Source organism: Coregonus clupeaformis, unplaced genomic scaffold, assembly GCF_020615455.1.
Source record: "Coregonus clupeaformis isolate EN_2021a unplaced genomic scaffold, ASM2061545v1 scaf0772, whole genome shotgun sequence".
NCBI classification, from domain to species: domain Eukaryota; kingdom Metazoa; phylum Chordata; class Actinopteri; order Salmoniformes; family Salmonidae; genus Coregonus; species Coregonus clupeaformis.
In genome coordinates this window covers 174,093-198,124 of record NW_025534227.1, presented here as the reverse complement: position 1 = coordinate 198,124, position 24,032 = coordinate 174,093, and the positions used below count along the sequence as shown (strand labels likewise).

Here is a 24,032-nt window from a genome sequence, read left to right as displayed (position 1 = left end):
TCAGTCTCTCTGCCACAATATGAGTTTACAAGTGACCTTGTTTCCCTTGCAAACTTGCTTCAGTGAAGCCTCCGTTTAACAGAAAGAATAGCAGAGCCCCGTTTAGTGTAAATGGAATAGGCTATTACTATTTTTGAATTTTAGTCTTTGAGAAATATATATTTGTCCATCCATTCAATATCAACCCCTCTGTCAAACTGAGAAACACTTATTGTATTATTTTTTGGACGTGTCATCCTTCATTCAATGTCACTTGAAACAGATCCTCCCCTGGATCTTCCATCCATGCTGTATCACCCCACAGCCCACTCATGACTCACTCTGATGATGATGACATAGTGGCAATGGCTCTCTCCCTGAGGCATGACAATGCTGGACTGGAGAGGGGAGTGCTGGCCAATCACAGAACGCCTCTGGTAAAACTGACATGACAACAGGTTGACTGGTGGCACAATAAAAAACAAATACAAAAATCTAATCTGGTCCAGTCATGCTTTTTTAGGGTATTTAGTTTGACTCGGTTTTGACTAGAATGAAATGTATTCTGCTAGTGAGTAATGTCAGTGCTTTATGGCATTATTTTAACAGGTTTCCAAGGCTCTCTGAGAGGCTGGATAGTATCAATAATCATTAACCAAGAGGTCGTGTGTTCAGGTGTGAAATTAGTCATTGATATACAATATATTATTTCGGTCACAATGACTAGTTTAAAAGCAGGTTTAGGATATGACTCAATATGCCTCATCCATCCCTCAAAAGTACATAGCTAAATCGCAGTAATCCCAAAGAGAAGACACGTGATGCTTTGCGTCTGAAGAAAGGCGCTCTCCATGGTGCTGAACACGATGCACATCCTCCACTTCACCGCACGCATGGTTTCATAAATAGTATAGCACCTCCGTGTTCACTTCTAGTAGGAGCGCTTTGCTTTAAATTTTTATTCGACTCTGCGGAAATGATCCCCCTAGGTGGCTATAATTCTTGCCAGGAGCATCAGTATCAAAGCTGCAAGTGCAAGGGATTTAGAGCTAGACAAGGAGGGGGCGGTGAGTGTAGAGAAGAGTGACAGCAAACGAGAGAGAGCGGGGAAGGGAGATAAAGTTATTGCAGCGACGTATCTAAAAGCCCTGCTTTTAAAAAAAAACTCGTTGACAAAAATATTCTATGGGAACAAATAAGGAGATGGATATCATTATGGAGAATACCCCTGAAATGGAATGTGTTGACCAGGGCGAGGCGCTTCACTCAGACAGTGCCTATGGGTCATCTGCGGTGGACACGGATACAGAGGACTGCCTGACTCCCCTCGAGATCACTTTCCCCTATAACGAGGACCTAATGCACAAGGTGATTAGGCTACTTTTTCATAACTTCACTTAACACTTAGGCTAATTTAAAATCACCAAAGAGACTGAACTCACATAAGATGATGTGCTAAATTGGCCAATACTATTGGGGTAGCCTATCTTTATATACAGAATCTGTACTCTTTGTACTCTTTTATAAATATATATTTTAAGTATTTTATATTTAAGTATGTCTTTCTGTAATAGTTTGAAAGTAAACTCTTCTGTCTGCGTGAACAATGCCTTCATTATGTGACATGGGAGGTCCTACAACAGTCCACATTATACTTGAGTGGATATTTCAGATGTATGTGTAATGTAGAGGTAATAATCTCAAAGTTGGACTGACTATGTAGGTAAGCATTTTGGAATGGTTGCGCATTGCTAGGACATCTCAGTGTGTGATGACTGCTTGTGGAGAACCCATTCCCTCTGCCAGCTTCCATGACTTCATTAATCTCTCTCACCTGAATCAGCACTGATACCTGGCAGGCTTCAGGGGCCCTGGACAGCCAGGCGGACACCTGTGCATGTCCAATGGCAATGGGACAAAAACAAATATTTAACTTAGCCCTCCAGGTTATATCATGAAAATGTAACCTGACCATTACTTTCTATAGTGTAATGTATGGTTGAACTGCTCCCCTTTTGTTTTTGTGAGCCACAGCAACACGCATACACCAGCAAGTGCCTACTCATATGATGTATACTTTGTCATTATTAACTGCATTTCTATTTGTACTTCATGTGAGGACACTTGGTAATTGAAGGGATATGTATCAGGGTTGGGGTCAATTCCATTTAAATTCCAGTCAATTCAGGAAGTATAAATGAATACAAATTCCAATTATCTTCAATGCTTTTCAATGAGGAAAATGTGGAATTAGAATTGGAATTTGGTTTATTTTCTGAAATGACTGGAATTAAAATAGAATTGACCCCAACCCTGATATGTATGCTTCTAGTACTTTCTCTGTTTCTTCCTATGTGTAATCTCATAGCCTTGATAGAACATCTTCCTGTTAAAGACCAATGCTGCTTTTTAGGACATTAGCACTGATGCCAACGTTAAGTTATTCTAGAGAAACTTGCATTTTTAAAGACTTCTTTTACCTCAGGAAATATGTGGGTGTGTGGTGGAAGTAGAAGGGCGGAAATGGCATGAAAGAAAGATGAGGCATGTTATTCACTCACAGTTGGAGACCAAATTCACTTTAACACCACATTCTTTTTTTCACAATACACCCACTTATACTCATCAACATTGTTGGGGTAAATTACTTTAGTAAGCAACATCTAATATTAACGTCATACTTTTTCATATCACTTTATTTTTAGGGCAAGTCTTTGAATTCATAGCAAGTATATATTATTTATCCATAGGCATCAATAGTGATACTAATAATTGGTTCATTCTATAACAACTCTATTCCCCAAAGCACCTAGACAAATCCAGCCCTCACGTCAACTGACAGAATACTCCAGTGTAGGAACAGAAAGTGCTTATGTTAAATGTTTACATTTACCCTCTGTGTTACCTTCACAAACAATGCAGCGTAATGACTCAGCAGGCATATGAGGACATCCCCAGAGGTAGATTCTCATTAACTGAAGGAAAACAACAACCTTTTGCTATATTAGACAGAGAGAGAGAGAGACGTGCAGGGAGATGAGAATTCACCCCCCTTGGCATTTTTCCTATTTTGTTGCCTTACAACCTGGAATTTAAATTGATTTTTGGGGGGTTTGTATCAGTTGATTTACACAACATGCCTACCACTTTGAAGATGCAAAATATTTTTGGGGGTGAAACAAACAAGAAATAAGACAAAAAAACTGAAAACTTGAGCATGCATAACTATTCACCCCCCCAAAGTCAATACTTTATAGAGCCACCTTTTGCAGAAATTACAGCTGCAAGTCTCTTGGGGTATGTCTCTATAAGCTTAGCACATCTAGCCACTGGGATTTTTGCCCATTCTTCAAGGCAAAACTGCTCCAGCTCCTTCAAGTTGGATGGGTTCCACTGGTGTACAGCAATCTTTAAGTCATACCACAGATTCTCAATTGGATTGAGGTCTGGGCTTTGACTAGGCCATTCCAAGACATTTAAATGTTTCCCCTTAAACATTTACATTACATTTACATTTACATTTACATTTACGTCATTTAGCAGACGCTCTTATCCAGAGCGACTTACAAATTGGTGCATTCACCTTATAGCCAGTGGGATAACCACTTTACAAATTGTATTTTAATATTTTTATATATATATATATATATATTTTTTTTTTTTGGGGGGGGGTTAGAAGGATTACTTTATCCTATCCCAGGTGTTCCTTAAAGAGGTGGGGTTTCAAATGTCTCCGGAAGGTGGTGAGTGACTCCGCTGTCCTGGCGTCGTGAGGGAGCTTGTTCCACCATTGGGGTGCCAGAGCAGCGAACAGTTTTGACTGGGCTGAGCGGGAACTGTGCTTCAGCAGAGGTAGGGGAGCCAGCAGGCCAGAGGTGGATGAACGCAATGCCCTCGTTTGGGTGTAGGGACTGATCAGAGCCTGAAGGTACGGAGGTGCCGTTCCCCTCACAGCTCCGTAGGCAAGCACCATGGTCTTGTAGCAGATGCGAGCTTCAACTGGAAGCCAGTGTAGTGTGCGGAGGAGCGGGGTGACGTGAGAGAACTTGGGAAGGTTGAACACCAGACGGGCTGCGGCATTCTGGATGAGTTGTAGGGGTTTAATCGCACAGGCAGGGAGCCCAGCCAACAGCGAGTTGCAGTAATCCAGACGGGAGATGACAAGTGCCTGGATTAGGACCTGTGCCGCTTCCTGTGTAAGGCAGGGTCGTACTCTCCGAATGTTGTAGAGCATGAACCTACAGGATCGGGTCACCGCCTTGATGTTAGCGGAGAACGACAGGGTGTTGTCCAGGGTCACGCCAAGGCTCTTCGCACTCTGGGAGGAGGACACAACAGAGTTGTCAACCGTGATGGCGAGATCATGGAACGGGCAGTCCTTCCCCGGGAGGAAGAGCAGCTCCGTCTTGCCAAGGTTCAGCTTGAGGTGGTGATCCGTCATCCATACTGATATGTCTGCCAGACATGCAGAGATGCGATTCGCCACCTGGTTATCAGAAGGGGGAAAGGAGAAGATTAGTTGTGTGTCGTCTGCGTAGCAATGATAGGAGAGGCCATGTGAGGATATGACAGAGCCAAGTGACTTGGTGTATAGCGAGAATAGGAGAGGGCCTAGAACTGAGCCCTGGGGGACACCAGTGGTGAGAGCACGTGGTGCGGAGACAGCTTCTCGCCACGCCACTTGGTAGGAGCGACCGGTCAGGTAGGACGCAATCCAAGAGTGAGCCGCGCCGGAGATGCCCAGCTCGGAGAGGGTGGAGAGGAGGATCTGATGGTTCACAGTATCAAAGGCAGCAGACAGGTCTAGAAGGACAAGAGCAGAGGAGAGAGAGTTAGCTTTAGCAGTGCGGAGAGCCTCCGTGACACAGAGAAGAGCAGTCTCAGTTGAATGACCAGTCTTGAAACCTGACTGGTTTGGATCAAGAAGGTCATTCTGAGAGAGATAGCAAGAGAGTTGGCTAAAGACGGCACGCTCAATAGTTTTGGAGAGAAAAGAAAGAAGGGATACTGGTCTGTAGTTGTTGACATCAAAGGGATCGAGTGTTGGTTTTTTGAGAAGGGGTGCAACTCTCGCTCTCTTGAAGACGGAAGGGACACAGCCAGCGGTCAAGGATGAGTTGATCAGCGAGGTGAGGTAAGGGAGAAGGTCACCGGAGATGGTCTGGAGAAGAGAGGAGGGGATAGGGTCAAGCGGGCAGGTTGTTGGGCGGCCGGCCATCACAAGTCGCAAGATTTTATCTTGAGAGAGAGGGGAGAAAGAAGTCAAAGCATAGGGTAGGGCAGTGTGAGCAGGACCAGCAGTGTCATTTGACTTAACAAACGAGGATCGGATGTCATCAACCTTCTTTTCAAAATGGTTGACGAAGTCATCCACAGAGAGGGGGGGGGGGGGATTCAGCAGGGAGGAGAAGGTGGCAAAGAGCTTCCTAGGGTTAGAGGCAGATGCTTGGAATTTAGAGTGGTAGAAAGTGGCCTTAGCAGCAGAAACAGATGAAGAAAATGTAGAGAGGAGGGAGTGAAAAGATGCCAGGTCCGCAGGGAGTCTAGTTTTCCTCCATTTCCGCTCGGCTGCCCGGAGCCCTGTTCTGTGAGATCGCAATGAGTCAAACCACACAAGTGTTGCTTTAGCAGTATGCTTAGGGTCATTGTCCTGCTGGAAAGTGAACCTCCGCCCCAGTCTCAAATCTCTGGAAGACTGAAACAGGTTTCCCTCAAGAATTTCCCTGTATTTAGTGCCATCCATCATTCCTTCAATTCTGACCAGTTTCCCAGTCCCTGCCGATGAAAAACATGGTGTTCTCGGGGTGATGAGAGGTGTTGGGTTTGCGCCAGACATAGCGTTTTCCTTGATGGCCAACAAGCTAAATTTTTGTCTCATCTGACCAGAGTACCTTCTTCCATATGTTTGGGGAGTCTCCCACATGCCAAACACCAAACGTGTTTGCCTACTTTTTTCTTTAAGCAATGGCTTTTTTCCTGGCCACTCTTCCGTAAAGCCCAGCTCTGTGGAGTGTACGGCTTAAGGTGGTCCTATGGACAGATACTCCAATCTCCGCTGTGAAGCTTTGCAGCTCCTTCAGGGTTATCTTTGGTCTCTTTGTTGCCTCTCTGATTAATACCCTCCTTGCCTGGTCCAAGAGTTTTGGTGGGCGGCCCTCTCTTGGCAGGTTTGTTGTGGTGCCATATTCTTTCAATTTTTTAATAATGTTCAAAGTTTCAGATATTTTTTTATAACCCAACCCTGATCTGTACTTCTCCACAACTTTGTCCCTGACCTGTTTGGAGAGCTCCTTGGTCTTCATGGTGCCACTTGCTTGGTGGTGCCCCTTGCTTAGTGGTGTTGCAGACTCTGGGGCCTTTCAGAACAGGTGTATATATACTGAGATTATGTGACAGATCATGTGACACTTCGATTGCACACAGGTGGACTTTATTTAACTACTTATGTGACTTCTGAAGGTAATTGGTTGCACCAGATCTTATTTAGGGGCTTCATAGCAAAGGGGGTGAATACATATGCACGCACCACTTTTCCGTTATTTATTTTTTTGAATTTTTTGAAACAAGTTATTTTTTTTCATTTCACTTCACCAATTTGGACTATTTTGTGTATGTCCATTACATGAAATCCAAATAAAAATCCATTTAAATTACAGGTTGTAATGCAACAAAATAGGAAAAACGCCAAGGGGAATGACTACTTTTGCAAGGCACTGTATGTACAAGGAGTACAAGGAGTGGAATGTTAGCTAAAAAGACTGGTACCCAGGCTAGGGGGTTATGCCTGATTAACTAAAACAACTCAGGGGGGAGTTGGTACTCTCTTGCTATGAGAGCTTGTGTGTTGCTATGGTAACCACATTTCTCCCCTGCCCCCTGTGGTAGGCTCCACCCCCACTTCCTCTCAATTTTCCAAAACTCCCCACCCCGTTGCCCCCCTCATCAAAGTTAGTCATGACTCATGAGGAATTTACATACAGACATTAAAGTTGGATGAGGATGATAATAAATAGTAATGGGGTTGGTTGACAGTGGCTTCTGGTTGGTCAGGCCTCCACACAGGGTACACCCACTGTGTGTGTTTGTGTTCCATGCGTCATCAGACGAAGCCGCAAGTCTGCGTCAGACTGTTGTTGGTGTTGTGACCGTGTATTCATGAATGCTATCCTTTCCTAAGCATCCACCCCCACAATTAACCTTTAATAAAATTAAAATTAAACGTGCAAATACGAAGAAATGTTATAGCACATGTTATATATTCCAAAGATCTCTATAAGCTAATGTTAAAGTTGCTTCAAAAGGTCAGTGTCTATTAGTTGATTTGAGATTTTAAATTGAACTGAGATTTTAAATTGAACTGAGATTTTAAATCCCAGATTTTAAAAGGTCGACACTAATGTCAGCACTTATGTCTTGTCCAGTCCCCAGACAGTCTCCACTTTGTATTCTGTAGGAAGAGAAAAAGTTAATCTGGGTGCAGACTAGAAATAATGTATTTTAGCTAAATCTACCATATCTGTTGAGGCAGTAATGAAGAAATTAACATTTTCTTTCTGAGGTCTAAAAATTAGAAAGTTGAGAAAGGGATGTGAGTGGTTAGAGTGTTGGGGAGCTGAGTGGGCTGTGAGGCTCTATGATATGATAAGAGGCAGTGGGGCCGCCTGCTGGGAGGTGATAAATGTCAACAAAAGAGGCGAAGAGCGTCTGCTGACTACTGCTACGGAGCCCCAGGCTAGCCACACAACGCCAGCCACCAACCTGATAACCATGGCGACAGGGCCTTATTGACGCCCACGTGCAACGCTCCCCTCCTGTTGGGATGACGCATGGGATATCATAGTGTCTCTCTCTCGCTCTCTGTGTGTGCAGTGGTGCCTGGAGAAGTGGGTATACTCTAATTTTGCCAAACATTTCCCAAACGGCCTGCCCAGCGAAGGAAAGGTGCCCTGCGTGAAGAATGATATGAGAAACAGTGACATACACTCTGAATTACCTAAAATGGTCAATCCCATACTGGTCTTTCACAGTCAGGCTAACCCAAGCTGTACTGTGCAAGTAGGCTAATAGTAGGCCTACCAAACCATGCTTCTTAACCCAGAAGCCAGCCGCACCACTGTGTTGGAGGAAACATGTTCAACTGACGACTGAAGTCAGCCTGCAGGCACCCGGCCCGCCACAAGGAGTCGCTAGAGCGCGATGGGCCAAGTAAAGCACCCCCCGGCCAAACCCTCCGCTAACCCGGACGACACTGGGCCAATTGTGCACCGCCCTATGGGACTCCCAGTCACAGCCGGTTGTGACACAGCCTGGGAACGAACCCGGGTCTGTAGACCGCTGCGCTACTCGGGAGGCCGTCTTTCTAAATTTCTAATGGATAGGCTTATTTCCATCTCTGTCCATGAAACTGTTCGCATGTGCCGTACGCATTTTAGAACAGTGTTTTCCCGCAACTTGCATTTTGGAATATTCGCTCGTAGGCCTACCGCGGTGTGTACATTGCTGCGCCTAAAATATGAAGAAAAAATAGTTTATCAACATTTTAAAATAAACATTCTAATCTGTTCCATCAGCCTTATTTATTGATACAGCATATACCTCAACTACACTACTTTGATATGCATCATGGGGATTAAGAAGGAAGTATACACAATGCCCACTGAAAAATAAGTAGGTATACAGCGTATACCTGCGTATACCTGCGTATACCCTCCACTACATCACTGTGTGTGTGTGTAGCCTACTGTGTGGGTTAGTCTGTGCTGTGTGTCATTGTGCAAGAGGTTTTTCAGTTGAGTGGGCAAGAAGAGATCTCTTAATGCTCCCTTTGGGGCACAGAGAGCATCGTCTTGAATCCAAGTCGCCATGGCTGACATGATGCTCAGGCTGCAGCTGCCTTACTCCCCTGGTCCATTGAGACTCATCCACTGCCTTTTCCTCCTCCCGCCGGGTTTTTACACAACTGCCCCTCATAGTATCACATTACATTACACACATTATATGGCATCAGTTAATGGCATGTTCTTTACTGTCAGCAACAGATGCACATATACAGTAGGGTACGCTACACCCACTCATTGTACAGGCCTATGGATGAGCAGTGTGCTGTGCTGTGCTGTTCTGTACTGTACTGTACACAAAAGGTGCTATCTAGAACCTAAAATGGTTCTTCGGCAGTCCCCATAGGAGAACCATTTGAAGAACCCTTTTTGGTTCCAGGTAGAACCCTTTTTGGTTCCAGGTAGAACCCTTTTGGGTTCCATGTAGGACCCTTTCCATGGAGGGTTCTACATGGAACCCAAAAGAGTTCTACGTGGAACCAAAAAGGGTTCTACGTGGAACCAAAAAGGGTTCTCCCTGGAACCAAAAAGGGTTCTCCTTTGGGGACAGCCGAAAAACCCTTTTTTATAAGAGTGTACTATGCTGTTCTGTGTTGTGCAGTGTAGTGCTGTGCTGTGTAGTTCTATGCTGTGTAGTGCTGTGCTTGGGCTAACCTGCTCTCTATTCTTCCTGCTATCCATAGACCATCATGGTGGGAGACAGCGGTGTGGGGAAGACCTCTCTGCTGGTCCAGTACGACCAAGGCAAGTTCATACCCGGCTCCTTCTCTGCCACTGTGGGCATCGGCTTCACGGTGAGTCTCTGCATTATTGTCTGCCATGAGCCATAGGGGACAAGTGACCATGAAGGGACCAGGCCACTTTGCTACTGGGATTGATGGGACAACAAGTGTCTTCTCTTCCAGGGTCCCTAAATGCTATTGTCTGAGGAGCCAATCCTCTTCCTCTTTCTGCAATCATAATGATCTTTAGCACACAGTTGGGTGTTGCTAGAAAGCAGGGGGATGATTACAGTTAATGATGCCATTGCTATGATCGAATCACTGGAAACAAAACCCATGTCTAATGAATGAGGCAGTCGGTCTGTTCCCTGCTGGATAGCTGTGTTTCACAGATGTATCACTCACTGTTGTGAATGTGAACTGGAGTGATTGATTGTGTGCATATACAGTCTACATTATCACTGTAGCGATGTATGGTGGGCTTCCATTCACAGAGAGAAAGAAAGAAAGAAAGAAAGAAAGAAAGAAAGAAAGAAAGAAAGAAAGAAAGAAAGAAAGAAAGAAAGAAAGAAAGAAAGAAAGAAAGAAAGAAAGAAAGAAAGAAATGGACTGTAAAAGATATAAAGCTCAGGGTGATGCTATTTTCAGAAATAGACCTGAATGTTTTGTGCTGTGACAGACAGTGATGACGAAGGCTTTGCTTGTCTGAAGGCATATAAGCCACACAAAAGCAATGCAGAAAAGGACACAAAAAGCTGCTTGCCTTGGAGATACGAAAAATGCTTTGTCATACAGTAAAACTTTGTGACGCAAATGCAGTGAGTATAAAAAGGTTTGGTTGCACTTGCAGCAACCTTTGTTGGACTAGGTTGATGGAAGATTAACCAAGGTCGGTCTGTCTTTCTGTCTGTTTGTCTGTCTGAATGCACAACTGCCTGTAATGTGAAGTGATAGAGATAGAGAGAGAGAGATACACCCACAAACCTTTCTCTTTCTCTTCTCTTTCTCTCGTCTCTCTCTCTCTTTTGAACACTGGGGGGAGACAAACTCTTATTCAAAGATTCAGCTGGTATCCACATGATCATACATGGCTTGGCAATTAGGAGACCATTTTTGACATTATGTCATGTCAATTAAGGGAAAGAAAATCAGATTCTCATATGAACACTGTCTATTTATTGTGTATTTTCTCAAGGCTACATACATCCTTTGAAAAGTAGACATTGGTGAGGAAAGACCACCTACCTGACATGTTGTGGATTAAATTGTTGGTATTTTTCAGAACGCTGAAATCACTGGAATAGCATTAATTTAGGATTGAAACTGAAAAGTGTATTTTTCATTGGCAACACGTTGACAGCCGTTGACATTTTTCTTTTTCTTTTTCTTTTTTATCTTTCGTTCATGAACTCCTCCTCTTTCATGATCAACGAGTTCAGTACCACCTGTGACTAATAACTCGTGCCATCACTGCCTGTTTCGTCCGTGGCTCGGTTGAAGACCTGGTTGTTTTCATTTATGAAAATGACAAAAAACTGACTAATTTCATAGGCATAAATAACATTATCTAAAACTGCCTCATTTCATAGGCCTAAATAACATTATCTTCATTGTACAAATGACAATAGCAACGTCGTTTCATCTGCCTACGAGTAAAGAAGGATGCGGATCCGTTCTAACGTTCTGCATAACTGAGAAATGTTTCCGCATATTGATCATATTTTCTCCACGAATGTAGCCGCGTCCTCAAGAGAAGCCCACTTTAAGTTTTAACCACGACTTTATGATTGGCATTAGTTGATTCAGCATCAAGAAATTGTCATTAGAAAGCGGTGGGTGGTTTTGGACAACGCCAAATGACTGCTGATGGACTCATTGCTTGTGTTAACTGGGTTGAGTCACTGGCATCTCGGGAGGAACATCGCACCGCGCGCTGACAGACCTTGGTGATACTGTGGTGATAGTCATTGCGATGTCCACAAAGAAGGCATCGTTGAAGGATAAAGAGACTAAAAACGGAACATCAAAGTATGTGTTGGAGAGATGCGCCTCGGTTAACGAGTATTTTGATATTGCCTTCAAGGTCTGTATTAGGCTATTCTTGTTGTTAGGCTATATATTATTAGGCTATGTTTATTATGTGCTTATAACAGTATTATGCTTATGATCATGTTAGGAAGCTGCCTGCTGGTATTAATATTGACTGTAGCCTAATTGAGAAGCTTCACTGGTGGTACAGGTGTCCATCTCTCAAACAAATGTAGGAAAATCTATTCAAATACAGTAGCCTGTCTACTCTGCACACCAGTACACTCTTAGAAAAAAGGGTTCCAAAAGGGTTCTTTGGCTGTCCCCATAGGAGAACCCCCTTTGGTTCCAGGTGAAACCCTTTTTGGTTCCAGGTAGAACCATTTTAGGTTCCATGTAGAACCCTCTGTGGAAAAGGTTCTACATGGAACCTAAAATGGGTCTACTTGGAACCAACAAGGGTTCTTCATAGGGTTCTCCAAACGAGACAGCCGAAGAACCCTTTTAGGTTCTAGATAGCACCTTTTTTTGCTATTGTGAAGTTTCCCCTAATGTAGTATGAAAAAAAAGTATGAAAAATGTATGCACTCACTAACTAACTGTAAGTCGCTCTGGATAAGAGCGTCTGCTAAATGACTAAAATGTAAACGTAAGTCTTCACACTGAGCATAATATACCACTATGGAATAAGAGCAGCTGTTATCAGTGTGGCTAGTTTCTATTCTGTTTACATTACTCTTAATTACCACACCACTATCAATTATGTGCCTTGCCACACATCAGTGCACACCAATTTCACACCTCCCTTATGGATAGTGTAGCCTATGTGACACAGGTTTATTTGATATGAATCTCGCTATTCAGTCCTCCCATTCTTAGTGATATCTAAATATTTGCTCAAGGAAGAATGTAGCACTTGGTAAAACAGGTTTAACTGCATACCAGGTAATAGTACATTTCTCTCCAAATCTTAGAGGGAAAAATTCATGTTATAATAAGTGTGCATAAATCATGTATTTATATCATAATTACACTAATTGTATTTAAAGTGTAATTACAGTAAAGGTGCATATTGTTACATAGTACTTTTAATAATGAGTGTTTTGGGATTGATCAGAATCAGGAGAGTGTGGTTAATGGACTATATCAAGCAGAAGTACAACAGGTCATTCACATAGTCAAGTAGTTCCACATCAGTCCCATGATGGTTTGTGCATACATATCTCATACATATCTACTCTAAGCCGATTAACTGCAGAACACTACTCATGTTGAAATATTAATGATCTAATTAATAAGGGGAGACGCACACATCAACCATGTAATTTAGTCTACAACCTTATAAAGATGAAATCAACAGACGGATAAAATATCCAAACTCAATTAGACGCCAAATAAATAACCAGGAAGTTCAGATGAGGGTAAAACAACAACAAGAACATTTAGCAATAGGATCATGAGTCAGTGCTTTGACACTTAACACTAGTCATCATGATGTTGTGAAATTCTAGTTTGATCAGTTTCACTTCTCATGGATGCACAGCATCATGAAATAATCAACAGATTACTCTCAGAATGACATTTGCATATGAACCAATTGAAATATATGATTAATCTCTTAAGACCAAACATTGTTCAGTGAAAGCTTGTTTGGTGTGATTACCATTCTTCTGGTCATGTGAGGGTTGATGTCAGTGTGTTGGGCCCAGGTATGACCCTTAACCCCTCTCTCTGACCTCTGGCCATGACGCCTCTCTAGGTGATGCTGCTGGGAGACTCTGCGGTGGGGAAGACATGTGTGCTGGTGCGCTTTAAAGACGGGGCCTTTTTGGGAGGCAACTTCATAGCCACCGTGGGAATAGACTTTAGGGTGAGAGAGACGTCAGTGGACTCACAGAGTGGGGTCACCTCATGGTTGGAAGGTTCTTTGTGTCTATACATTCATAATGTGTACATAATGTATACATTATGTCTGCTGTTTTTCTCTGTTTTTTCTCATTTCTAAATGGTCTATTTACAAGATAAACCCTAGAATGTTGATGTTGAAGAATCCATACATAAAATATTTCCCCATCCTATTTCAGTTAAATCTGTAAATCCGATAACTAGTTTAAAGTGTTTTCATGCAGTGATGATAGCTCAAATGTGCAAACCCTCTCACAAGTCAATCAAGTCCATAGAGCACTTCTGCTACTGTGCCACATATGGCTCCATAAACGGCTATAGGGATGCCAGCCCACATCCCTGTCTCCCAGAAGGATTGTTTTCAGCCAGGAGGAGCTGTACTACAGACAGACAGATAGGCTGCTACTCCCCCTCTTAGGAGAGACGTTACGTTACCCTCACAAACGATGCTCAGACCTGGCTGGGGTCAAATAAACAAGCAGCTCTCATGTCATTGGTGGGGGCCAGATTTCCATAGCTACCAACCAGCTGCTGGAGAGACAGAGAGAGAAAGAGACAGAGAGAGAAAGTGAGTGAGAGAGATGGAGAAAGAGAGAGAATGTGGACAGAAAGAAAGACTCTTGCACCAGTGGATTTGGACCCGCTCACCCTCCAAAGAAAACACTCTAACTAATGACTGGTAAAATGGCGGTTTTGGAGGAAATTGTGTTGCATTAAGGCAGAGTACTGTGTTACCACTCTGTGGTGATGGTGTAGACATTAGGACTGCCTGGGATGAGAGTCCAACATGGATGGGGATGTGTGGAGCATTTATGTAGCCAAATGGAGATTGTTATTTTCTCCATGCTTGTGCAACAGGTAATAACTATTCATGAGATTCATAAATAAGTGCATTATAACAATGAGCTGTGTGTAGTGACCACCCACGGCTGCTTGCATTGCATCTGTATGGAACAGAAGATTATAAGGAGAGATGATTTTGAGACTGATAATGGATCAGTCAATATGTTCCTTGCTGAGCCTCCAGCTGTATACAGTGGGGGAACAAAGTATTTAGTCAGCCACCAATTGTGCAAGTTCTCCCACTTAAAAAGATGAGAGAGGCCTGTAATTTTCATCATAGGTACACGTCAACTATGAAAGACAAAATGAGAAAAACAAATCCAGAAAATCACATTGTAGGATTTTTAATGAATTTATTAGCAAATTATGGTGGAAAATAAGTATTTGGTCAATAACAGAAGTTTCTCAATACTTTGTTATATACCCTTTGTTGGCAATGACACAGGTCAAACGTTTTCTGTAAGTCTTCACAAGGTTTTCACACACTGTTGCTGGTATTTTGGCCCATTCCTCCATGCAGATCTCCTCTAGAGCAGTGATGTTTTGGGGCTGTCGCTGGGCAACACGGACTTTCAACTCCCTCCAAAGATTTTCTATGGGGTTGAGATCTGGAGACTGGCTAGGCCACTCCAGGACCTTGACATGCTTCTTACGAAGCCACTCCTTCATTGCCCGGGCGGTGTGTTTGGGATCATTGTCATGCTGAAAGACCCAGCCACGTTTCATCTTCAATGCCCTTGCTGATGGAAGGAGGTTTTCACTCAAAATCTCACGATACATGGCCCCATTCATTCTTTCCTTTACACGGATCAGTCGTCCTGGTCCCTTTGAAGAAAAACAGCCCCAAAGCATGATGTTTCCACCCCCATGCTTCACAGTTGGTATGGTGTTCTTTGGATGCAACTCAGCATTCTTTGTCCTCCAAACACGACGAGTTGAGTTTTTACCAAAAAGTTCTATTTTGGGTTCATCTGACCATATGACATTCTCCCAATCCTCTTCTGGATCATCCAAATGCACTCTAGCAAACTTCAGACGGGCCTGGACATGTACTGGCTTAAGCAGGGGGACACGTCTGGCACTGCAGGATTTGAGTCCCTGGCGGCGTAGTGTGTTACTGATGGTAGGCTTTGTTACTTTGGTCCCAGCTCTCTGCAGGTCATTCACTAGGTCCCCCCGTGTGGTTCTGGGATTTTTGCTCACCGTTCTTGTGATCATTTTGACCCCACGGGGTGAGATCTTGCGTGGAGCCCCAGATCGAGGGGAGATTATCAGTGGTCTTGTATGTCTTCCATTTCCTAATAATTGCTCCCACAGTTGATTTCTTCAAATCAAGCTGCTTACCTATTGCAGATTCAGTCTTCCCAGCCTGGTGCAGGTCTACAATTTTGTTTCTGGTGTCCTTTGACAGCTCTTTGGTCTTGGCCATAGTGGAGTTTGGAGTGTGACTGTTTGAGGTTGTGGACAGGTGTCTTTTATACTGATAACAAGTTCAAACAGGTGCCATTAATACAGGTAACGAGTGGAGGACAGAGGAGCCTCTTAAAGAAGAAGTTACAGGTCTGTGAGAGCCAGAAATCTTGCTTGTTTGTAGGTGACCAAATACTTATTTTCCACCATCATTTGCAAATAAATTCATAAAAAATCCTACAATGTGATTTTCTGGAAAAAAATTCTCAATTTGTCTGTCATAGTTGATGTGTACCTATAATGAAAATTACAGGCCTCTCTCATCTTTTTAAGTGGGAGAACTTGCACAATTGGTGGCTGACTAAATACTTTTTTTCCCCACTGTAAGTCAATACCCTGTGTGGATGGGAAGACTGCTGTGACTAGCTCTAACGTGGCAGGGCTATTTTGGGCCTGCTTCCTTGTAGCAGTTACTCAGCATGTGGGCGTGTCAACGCGGAGCCGTGTGTGGCCAATCTGCGTAATAATTGGAGGGAAAAACTGAAACCCATGGCAACTAATGCAGGGGTTGGACCATGTCCGTTCTTCCAAGGTGGAAGTCTCAATGGGTGGTGACTCCTGTTGAGAGGGGCCATTTTAGAAGATTGGACGAAAGGCAGGGGCTGACTGTGACCGGTTACTGATGGTGGAGTTATGAGGCTAGCTAAGAGGAAGTGATATGTACCAGTTGTGCCATTCACTTACTTCATTTCAACATCGTTGCTTGTGTCATGTTTCCATTGAGCGAGTTTCCCCCTACTTTCCCCTGAAAAACAAACGGGAAGTTTAAAAGGCCAGGGTGAGGTAAACTGGTTCAGTTACCTGGATAATAATGGCACCTACACAACAGACTGACCTTACAACAAGCTGTTATTGGTTGACCTTGGTTGTGTGTCATTGGGTTTGTTTGTGAGTGTGTGTGTGTGTGTAGGTGTATGTACGTACGTATTTGGGACTTAGTTTAGAAGGGACACATCAATTCCCATGACTTGGAAGCATCTTATTCCTCCTCAGTCTTCCATATTCCTTCTATACTTCCTTGAAGATCATTTTTCACAAGGTATGTTTTTCACTAATCCATATCTGTAGCTAATGTTCTTTTTTTCACTCATGACTATTTTAGAATCCTGCCTATACAGGAAATCACAGGGCGTCCCTGACAGCCACAGGAAATTAACGGGGGAGTGGGTTGTTATTTTGCCAGTCTTCTTTTTTTGTGCAATTAAGTCTAATCCGAGAACCTTGCTGTAGTGTGGGTGTAGCAATTTGCTTTCTCTGCTGGCCTCTGAAGCTCCTCTTAGTTTTCATGTTGTCTATATGAGTCTATACAGCATGCTGTGCCATTTCCGATCTAATGTTTGTTTGTTCTTTGGAATATTCTTGCTTTCTGAAGCTTCTTAATATTTAAATGCCTATGGTGTGTTTTGTCTGAGTCTGTCTCTCTTATGGAAAAAGACCCCCACAGACAGTCCTGTGGTTAACTGTTTCCTCTCCTCCTCAGAATAAGGTTGTGACGGTGGACAGAGTAAAGGTCAAACTCCAGGTGAGAGAGCAGGGACCTCTACACCCCACATTGATGCCACTATTCCTGTGATCCTACCAGTCTAATTCAATAAACCACAATCAGTATCATAATATTACACAGCGGGCAGTGGCGTATGTGGTCAACATGGAAGTTTCCCTATGTAAACACAGCGTATCTTTTAAAAATACATAGTTATCATCATATCCTGTTCTTTTGACAATGCTGGGTGGGAAGTGCCAAACATTGGGCTGTGAGCAAGCCACGTGACTATTCCAATGTATTTCACTGTAAAATATATTGATAATTCATTTTACGTATTGCCCATTATGACTTGCATACCATTGCATGCTCATTGGTTGCTTCTGGTTGGGATATTATCCCGTTTTCCAGGTTTATTACATTGTTAAAATTAGTTTGTTTCACTTCTTTCTCTCAGATCTGGGATACTGCAGGACAGGAGAGATTCCGCAGTGTCACACACGCCTACTACAGAGACGCACAGGGTAACCGCTGCTCTATTCAAACACTTCCTGGTTGTGTGTGTGTGTGTTGTAGAATGCTAAGAACATGTGGCTGTGTGTGACACTGCCTTTCTCTCCTCAGCCCTCCTCCTGCTCTATGACATCACCAGCAAGTCGTCCTTTGACAACATCAGGGTGAGAAACCTATCATGTGACTCTTCACTCCTCCTCCTTATCTCCTCACGTCTTCTCATAAAACCCCTTTTAGATGAAGAACCCTGAATTCCTTTTACATGCCAAGTAATATATGGCCTTCAAAAACTTTTTAAATGGCTTCTTGGAAATGTCGTGATATTATCAGCGTTGGTTGTGGAGGCCACTTCAGTAATGTAATGTGAAGGTTTGGGGATAAGAGGAAGTGCAGCTCAGAATGGCAGAATGGAGAATAGTAATCATATTCAAAGCAGCAGAGCAGAGAAATTGATTCTGTTTTTGTAGAGGATCTCCTTCAGCACTGGCATTTTTACAGACTCCTTTTTACAAATCTCCGTTTTAATCTCTCTCTCTCTCTCTCCAAATCCCCCCATAGGCCTGGCTGACTGAAATTCATGAGTATACTCAGAAGGATGTGGTCATCATGTTGCTCGGCAACAAGGTGTGCGCTAAACATTCTTTTAGTTGTGTAGTGCATCAAGAGAAGTCGTCATACCAAAAGTAACAATAAGAACACAACACACACACAGAAACATATTTGTCTCTGCTATTGACTTTGTAGCCTCAGAGTTTATATTGAAGCTGAATTAGAACGTTACCAGTCCTCCGAAGTGAATACATGTGTTGTGATAATTAAAATAGAACTGGTGGCATCTCCAGTTCAACAGCACCCATAGATCATGTGCCCCCTCTGGTGGTGCTACTACAGAGACACTGGGTCATTGCTGTCACGTTCCACCAGACATAATTTATTCCCAGAGCTGGGGAGAGCAGCAGGACAGGGAATATTTATCTCTCTGAGCAATGTTTGGCCTGTGGTCAGACACTCAGAGGCAGCCTGGAGACTGCCCTGGGAACTGCTGTGGCTTGTGTGGGCTGATGTAGTGGGTCCCCTGTAGCTCAGTTGGTAGAGCATGGCACTTGCAACGCCAGGGTTGTGGGTTCGTTTCCCACGGGGGGCCAGTATGAAAAATGTATGCACTCACTAAGTCGCTCTGGATAAGAGCGTCTGCTAAATGACTAAAATGTACAGTGAGGGAAAAAAGTATTTGATCCCCTGCTGATTTTGTACGTTTGCCCACTGACAAAGAAATGATCAGTCTATAATTTTAATGGTAGGTTTATTTGAACAGTGAGAGACAGAAAAACAACAACAAAATGAAAAATGCATGTCAAAAATGTTATAAATTGATTTGCATTTTAATTAGGGAAATAAGTATTTGACCCCCTCTCAATCCGAAAGATTTCTGGCTCCCAGGTGTCTTTTATACAGGTAACGAGCTGAGATTAGGAGCACACTCTTAAAGGGAGTGCTCCTGATCTCAGCTTGTTACCTGTATAAAAGACACCTGTCCACAGAAGCAATCAATCAATCAAATTCCAAACTCTCCACCATGGCCAAGACCAAACAGCTTTCCAAGGATGTCAGGGACAAGATTGTAGACCTACACAAGGCTGGAATGGGCTACAAGACCATCGCCAAGCAGCTTGGTGAGAAGGTGACAACAGTTGGTGCGATTATTCGCAAATCGAAGAAACACAAAATAACTGTCAATCTCCCTCGGCCTGGGGCTCCATGCAAGATCTCACCTCGTGGAGTTGCAATGATCATGAGAACGGTGAGGAATCAGACCAGAACTACACGGGAAGATCTTGTCAATGATCTCAAGGCAGCTGGGACCATAGTCACCAAGAAAACAATTGGTAACACACTACGCCGTGAAGGACTGAAATCCTGCAGCGCCAGCAAGGTCCCCCTGCTCAAGAAAGCACATATACAGGGCCGTCTGAAGTTTGCCAATGAACATCTGAATGATTCAGAGGAGAACTGGGTGAAAGTGTTGTGGTCAGATGAGACCAAAATCGAGCTCTTTGGCATCAACTCAACTCGCCGTGTTTGGAGGAGGAGGAATGCTGCCTATGACCCCAAGAACACCATCCCCACCGTCAAACATTGAGGTGGAAACATTATGCTTTGGGGGTGTTTTTCTGCTAAGGGGACAGGACAACTTCACTGCATCAAAGGGACGATGGACGGCGCCATGTACCATCAAATCTTGGGTGAGATCCTCCTTCCCTCAGCCAGGGCATTGAAAATGGGTCGTGGATGGGTATTCCAGCATGACAATGACCCAAAACACACGGCCAAGGCAACAAAGGAGTGGCTCAAGAAGAAGCACATTAAGGTCCTGGAGTGGCCTAGCCAGTCTCCAGACCTTAATCCCATAGAAAATCTGTGGAGGGAGCTGAAGGTTCGAGTTGCCAAACGTCAGGCTCGAAACCTTAATGACTTGGAGAAGATCTGCAAAGAGGAGTGGGACAAAATCCCCCCTGAGATGTGTGCAAACCTGGTGGCCAATTACAAGAAACGTGATGTTTTGCAGAGGGGTCAAATACTTATTTCCCTCATTAAAATGCAAATCAATTTACAACATTTTTTACATGCGTTTTTCTGGATTTTTTTGTTGTTATTCTGTCTCTCACTGTTCAAATAAACCTACCATTAAAATTATAGACTGATCATGTCTTTGTCAGTGGGCAAACGTACAAAATCAGCAGGGGATCAAATACTTTTTTCCCTCACTGTAAATGTAAAATGTAGTGGTGCCTCTCTGGATCTAATGGACTAGTTGTATCCATGACTCTCCTCTGCTCTGTCCAAACAGACGGACATGGCCGGAGAGAGGGTCATCAAGCGTGAGGAGGGAGAGAAGCTGGCCAAGGTAAGAGACAAGGCCCACTTAAAGGGTTTGCTCCACTCTCCTACCGCAAAACACAAAGTAGCCTCTTCAAAAGCAACTGTACAGCACTGTGAAAGGAAAATAAGCTTGAAGTGTTGATTTATATACTAAAATTGTGAACTGATGTTCCCTCAAGTGTTGGAGAGATTGATCACTCTGAGTGTTTGGTATTGAGTTCATTCATATGATGAATGTGGTGTACTTGAGTAATGCCATTAAAATCACTGTATGCATTTCAGGAATATGGAGTCCCTTTCATGGAGACCAGTGCCAAGACTGGAGTCAATGTAGAGCTGGCCTTCCTGGCTGTAGCAAAGTAAGTCACGACTCATGTTATTTCAAAATGAAAGTTGCACTGTATGTGAAAGGGCAAAGACATATTGGCCAATTATATTCCTCATCTCTCCTTCTCTTTTCCCTTATGTTCTCAATTTCTCTGCTCTTGCACTGCTCCATCCCACACACTCTCCTTTATCTCTCTCTCTCTTTCTTTCTTTCTTTCTTTTTTTCTTTTGCCTGCCTGCCTGCCAGGGAGTTGAAGCACAGAGCTGCCCAGCAGCCCAACGAGCCCAAGTTCCAGATCCACGACTACATCGCGTCTGAGAAGCAGAAGTCTGGCTGCTGTGGTGGCTACGTGTAGCTAAATCTCTCACCAAGTGTTATACCACACCAGGCCACAGAGTGAGCGAGAGAGAGAGAGAGACACACATGTCTACAGAGAGAGAGAGGGAGAGAGGGAGAGAGGGAGGGAGGGAGAGAGGGAGAGAGGGAGGGAAGGAGGGAGGGAGAAATAAAGAGAGAGAGAGAGAGAGAGACATAGAGTGGTAGGGAGACAGTCCCCCTAAAATACCATAATCAGACAGAGGGAGCAGTTGAAAAAAGAGCAGGTGCAACCACTTGTGAAAAAGAAAATACCTGTTCTGCTCCCCACCTGCTTAGAAGGCCTATGGCAACTAGCCAACCCTCATTCTACCCCTATCAGGAGAAAAACCATGTCAGTGTTTTCAGTTGGATAGAAATCCATTACCAGTGTATTTAAAATGTGAATTGATATTTGAAACATGTTCTGGTAATTTAGTTCATGTGTATCACATGCTGCAGCTGCAGCCTGTCAGCCTTACTCATTATTGCCATAAGGAAGGATTGGAAATCCAAATGGAATTTCTTGCCCCAATTTTGCCATATTTACAAAGAAATTAGGAAATGATCTGATCACTTTATGTAAAGATGTTAGGTGGAATAAAACACTGATTTTTTGGGGCTCATGGCTTCATTTGTTTCACCACATGTTATTCAGGACGAAATGCCATTATACAGTACATGTTGTATGAGGAGTACCCTCTACTACTGCACAACGTGTCCCAGATGCGGCCTCTACCGGATAAAAAGCGGACTAATGACAGTGACTTTGTAATTATACCCCAAATTAATATTATTTTCTGAAATGTTGTGGTCAAACGTTAATTGAGGTGGTGGTCAGAAGTTCCAGCATGAGTTTTGATTTGCTTTTAAACCTGCCAGCCACCACACATTCGACCAATGAGAGAGTTCCCTCTGAGACTGTTGTTGTGGAGCCTCTATCAGTCATCATTAATGGATGTTGTTGTTGTTGTTGTTGTGGCTCTACTGTACATGGGTAGCATTGTGTAACATGTTCCTTTGTATTTGGTTATGAATGTTTGCTTATTGAATTTGCTTGATGTCACAATTATTGTCAATCTCTATGGAGGTGTCACAGTGATCACAAAGTGCCATGGAAAAGTGCTTTGTTATCGTACAGTATATAAAAACTATTTTTTTGTAATGAAGATGGTGGTGTTTTATTGCAGTGTGCAGTGTGTGTTTGAATATCTGTTTCTTTGAGTCTCTGGGGGAGGAGGTTATAGGTCAGGGTTCCCCAACTGGCGGCCTGCCGGTGGTTTTATTTGGCCCCTCAAGTTTTCTGAGCAAAAAATTAAAAAATTCATTGTTAGACATAAAACACAAAAAACACCAGGAAACCAGCTTTAAGTGATTTTAATTTAAGAAATCTGTACCCAAGTATTCCCACGCATAATAGAGAGAAACGTGATTGTATACAAATGAAAGCAAGGTTTGAAATTATTATGTTTTAGTCAAACATTGTATATGTTTGGTCTTTTTGCAGTCTACACATTATTTGTAATTATGTTCCAGCCCCCGACCAACTTTTCCAGAAAAAATCGTCCAGCAGCTGAATATAGTTGATGATCCCTGTTATAGGTGGATGGGATATGATGTACTGAGGTTGCCTCCCACCAGGTGGCAGCATTGCTTTTCAAATAATAATAGGGCGTTACGCTATTTACCACAGCTGGTTCAATTGCACTTTTTAAAGAGCCACTGAACACGCTGATTGGTACGTGTGTTTCCTGTAGAAAACCAAGATTTCAGTCTTGGGTTGTGTTTCCTGACCGATCCCGCGTTTGGTTAATGATGATTGTCCCCCATGAGAAGCCTATTTCACTTCATGAAAATCCCCATAATGAATCTAAGATAACTCAAGAAATCTGTAATTCATTTTGACGTTTTTGCCGAGGATGTTTTAGTTGCGTGGTTTTACATCTAAGTAAGGTGTTTGGTGCAGTATTTCTCAAGTAAAAAAATGCAACACATGTCGGAGCTGCTGGGCAGGTCTGTCTCACTGTCTATGCTATTGGATAGAGAGCTATCACTGCAGCTGTTCACCCCATGTTAGTAGGGAACTGGGCATCGTCAAATCAAAACCCAACCTTCATTTACCAGTTGTGACGCACGGATGTTCCAAACTCAGTTTAATAAAGACTGACTTTATGACCAAAAATTATCCTATTTACACTTTGTAGTCAATTTTGACACGCTGTTTCTGACTCATATTTTTCAAAGGGATTAGTTGCTTCTTAAAGGCAGTCATCCTTTAATATCACCACTCTTTATTTGTTTCACACAAATAGCTCCAAACATACACAAAGGCACAAAGGGACTGGATTGTTTTGTGAAATACATCCATCTGAAAAAATATTTATTTTTAAATAAGCCAGTAAGGTATCCACTTACTGAGAGTGACACACATTTTTTATTTCAAACCACCACATATAGAGATGAAACTGGAAATGTGAGATTATGGGAATCCTCACAGCCCTGGAATATGAAAAGGGTTATTTACCGGTACTGTACAAAAGAGGTTCAATTTGAGCTGAGTTGCAGGGCTATATCAACCTGGATGGTGGAGTCGAGTGGAGATTTTATTTATTTATTTTTTATTTCACCTTTATTTAACCAGGTAAGCCAGTTGAGAACAAGTTCTCATTTACAACTGCGACCTGGCCAAG

General features: G+C 43.1%; 1 protein-coding gene across 2 annotated transcripts; it reads left to right on the top strand.

The window, feature by feature from the left end:
- The first annotated feature begins 884 nt into the window (after nt 1–884).
- Nucleotides 885–21,451, top strand: LOC121551134 (ras-related protein Rab-37). Of its 2 annotated transcripts, none has more exons than XM_041863686.2 (9): nt 885–1,347; nt 9,500–9,610; nt 17,265–17,306; nt 17,725–17,791; nt 17,892–17,944; nt 18,339–18,404; nt 20,629–20,685; nt 20,943–21,019; nt 21,235–21,451. In XM_041863686.2, the coding sequence occupies exons 1-9, from the start codon at nt 1,165–1,167 to the stop codon at nt 21,341–21,343; spliced, it is 765 nt and encodes a 254-aa protein (XP_041719620.1). In that variant the 5' UTR covers nt 885–1,164; the 3' UTR covers nt 21,344–21,451. The 2 variants fall into 2 exon arrangements, with proteins under 2 accessions (XP_041719620.1, XP_041719621.1); XM_041863687.2 differs by lacking the exons at nt 885–1,347; nt 9,500–9,610 and adding exons at nt 10,702–11,621; nt 13,326–13,436.
- Nucleotides 21,452–24,032: the final 2,581 nt, after the last annotated feature.

Coding starts and splice junctions, on each gene's coding strand:
- LOC121551134 (XM_041863686.2), top strand. CDS start 1,165: ATGGGAACAAATAAGGAGATGGATATCATTATGGAGAATACCCCTGAA. Junction 17,792..17,891: donor CTACTACAGAGACGCACAGG/GTAACCGCTGCT, acceptor TTCTCTCCTCAG/CCCTCCTCCTGCTCTATGAC. Junction 20,686..20,942: donor AGGGAGAGAAGCTGGCCAAG/GTAAGAGACAAG, acceptor TATGCATTTCAG/GAATATGGAGTCCCTTTCAT.